General features: G+C 38.7%; 1 protein-coding gene across 1 annotated transcript; it reads right to left on the bottom strand.

Annotated features, from left to right (window-relative positions):
* Positions 1–373: 373 nt before the first annotated feature.
* On the bottom strand, positions 374–2,956 carry LOC125821126 (putative pentatricopeptide repeat-containing protein At5g08490). The gene has a single exon (XM_049500532.1). It carries the CDS (start codon positions 2,954–2,956, stop codon positions 401–403), a length of 2,556 nt encoding a protein of 851 aa, XP_049356489.1. The 3' UTR covers positions 374–400.
* Positions 2,957–2,977: the final 21 nt, after the last annotated feature.

Raw genomic sequence — 2,977 nt, 5'->3', positions numbered from 1 at the left:
GATTTCGTTTGTGTTTATGTTGACGGTTTTTTATGTGAATTTGGCGGGTCGTAAGAATCAAGTTAGCATATTCCATTAATTTTTCTGTATAAATGCTCAACCAGTGAGAAGACACTTGCATGCCAATGTCACACTTTGACCTCTCTGGGGAGTGGGGAGAACAGTGTACCGAACTGATCTGCAGTTTGTATTAGTACAAAATGTTAACATAGCAGGCCAAAACTTTGAGAAAATCTCTATGCCTATCAGACTTTCTAAATTAAGGAATGCATATTGGAGAATGACAAGAAATTTCACCCTACAAATATAAAAAATTGCAAGACAAAGATGGACCACTTTCTTGTATAATGTAGTGATACAGTAACTAAGTGTTACTTCACATGAGCAAAATATTACGAGGCTACAAGTCATACTCATATAACTCTTTGATTTGTTCATCTAAGACTCTTAATGTTTCATATATGAGTCCTCTCTGTTGGTGAGAATAGTCACCAGCAGCAAATACACTTTTCTTCCTTTCCACTTCAATCCAACTGCAACCAACTGGCTTCTTAAGATCTCTCATTTTCATAGACCTCCTTATCTCTAAGACGCCATCCCATCTAGCATTTGCAGCATACAGATTTGACATGACTATATAATTCCCGATATCATTAGCATTAACTTGAAACAGGCGATTAGCCGCAGCACAACCCACATCAACCTCCTGATGGATTTTACAGGCACCCAGAAGCGTTCCCCATACATCCGCATCAGCTTGAAAGGGCATCTGGGTCACAAAGGAAAACGCATCTTTAATTCTACCTCCACGTGCAAGTAGATCCACCACACAGGCATAATGCTCCATGCTAGGTTTGATTTGATGCGTCTTTTCCATTGAATCAAAGATCTTTAACCCTTCATCCACAAGGCCAGCATGACTACAAGCAGATAGTACTGTAGTTATTATAACATGATCTGGTTTAAAGTCCATCTCAAGCATATGATAGAATATCCCAAGTGCTTCTTCTCCCATTCCATGCATAGCATACCCTCCAACCATTGCTGTAAACATAACAAGATCTTTGACCGGAGATGATTGGAAAAGCTTGTATGCATATTTTAGAGTAGCACATTTAGAATAAACATCTATGAGAGCCCCAATCAGATAAACATCATCATCCAGAAAAGCCCTTATCACATATGCATGGCACTGCTTTAGCAAGTTGCTTGAGGCCATTTGAGCACAAACAGGAAGGAGGCTCAAAATGGACATGGCATCAGGCCTCATTTTGTGATGCTCTAACTCGGTAAACAGACTCACCGCTTGATCAGGACAATCATTTTCAGCATAAGCTCTTACCATCAAATTCCAAGTGGTAAGATCCCTCTCGGTCATCCTCTTGAATATGCCATGTGCATCTTCATGCAGACCATATTTCACAAACCCTGAGATCATTGAGTTGCATGTGATTACATTATTGCTTCCTGATAAATTCTCAAATATTCTGTTAGCATATTTTAAATTGCAACACTTTGCATATGCATCAAGTAAGGCATTAGCGAGAGTAGGTTCAGTATAACTTAACAAAATACCAGATCTTACTGAAAAACCATGTGCTTCTTTAACCTTTTCCAGTCTGGAAATGTTAGCAAAATAGCGCACCACAGCCAGTAATGTGATGGAGTCAGCTTTCATCCCCTCTCTAAACATCTCCTTTAACAAGATAATAAATTGTTCGTGAAGTTGGTTTTCTGCTAAGGCATCAAGCATAGTGTTCCAAGATATCAAGTCTTTATTAAAAGTCAACGAAAATAGGTGACATGCCTCTTTAATGTTTCCACATTTTGCATAAAAACTTATAAGGGCATTAATCACAGAGATATCCTGATGGAGGAAACTATGACGAATTACATACCCATGGATCTGCTTCCCGATCAACACATTATTGAGCTGTGGACATACTGGAAGAATGCTCATAAGAGTAACAGAGTCTGGTCCACTCATCTCCTCTTTAGTGAATTCACGGAAAAAATCCAATGTCTTCAACCATTCACCATTTGCTGCATATCCAGCAATTATTGAGTTCCACGATACCAGATCTTTACTTTTCATATTCCGGAACAAAGTCTCTGCTCCTTCAAAATTCCCAACCCTCAAATAGCAGCTCAAAAGAGCATTGATGACAGTAGCTTCTGACAACAACTCAACCCGTCGCAAAACATAACAATGCATCTGCCTTCCCAAGTGGTAACCATCTATCCCTCCTAAACTAGGACAGGTAGGAATAATATTAGCAATAGTTGCATAATTAGGTAGAACAGAACCTCTCAACATCAACCTGAACAATTCAAACGCCCTATCTGTAAGCTTATTCTCTATCAAACCTGCAATCATTGCATTCCATGAAACAACATCTTTATCAGAAATTCCACGAAAAGTAGCTTCCGCATCTAAAACATTCCCAGATTTCGCATACATGGATACGAAAGCATTTCCTACCAAGGTTTCACATTCCAACCCATGCTTTACCGCGTAACAATGAAGACTTTTTCCAGCACCCAAAGCTCCAGAACGAGCAATCACAGGAACAACAATTGCAAGAGTAACAGAAGTTGGCTTAGGATAACATGCTCTTTGCATTAAATTAAACAACTTTTCCATCTCCATTTCATGTAACGGCGAACAAGCAAATCCAGACAAGACAATATTCCACATGACTGTGTCACTATAGTTAACCGTACGGAAAAGCTTTTGACAATCATCAAGATGTTTAGATTTAGCATACATATTAAGCAAGGCTTTTATAACAAATTGACATGAATGATGACCTAACTTAATAACACAAGTATGTAAAGCTTTCCCCAACATCCCATCTGATATGGAAGCACAACATTTGAGTACATTTGCCAAGATTTGGTAATCAGCAGTTGGATTTTGTATTTTTGGGATAAGGCTAGAAAGTAAGTAGTTCATTCTTCATGCTTAAAAAAACCC

This window comes from Solanum verrucosum, unplaced genomic scaffold, assembly GCF_900185275.1.
Source record: "Solanum verrucosum unplaced genomic scaffold, falcon-dt-bn FXZP01000222.1, whole genome shotgun sequence".
Lineage (NCBI taxonomy): Eukaryota > Viridiplantae > Streptophyta > Magnoliopsida > Solanales > Solanaceae > Solanum > Solanum verrucosum.
The sequence above is the reverse complement of the archived record's forward strand: the minus strand, read 5'-3'. Positions and strand labels throughout refer to the sequence as shown.

Coding starts and splice junctions, on each gene's coding strand:
- LOC125821126 (XM_049500532.1), bottom strand. CDS start 2,956: ATGAACTACTTACTTTCTAGCCTTATCCCAAAAATACAAAATCCAACT.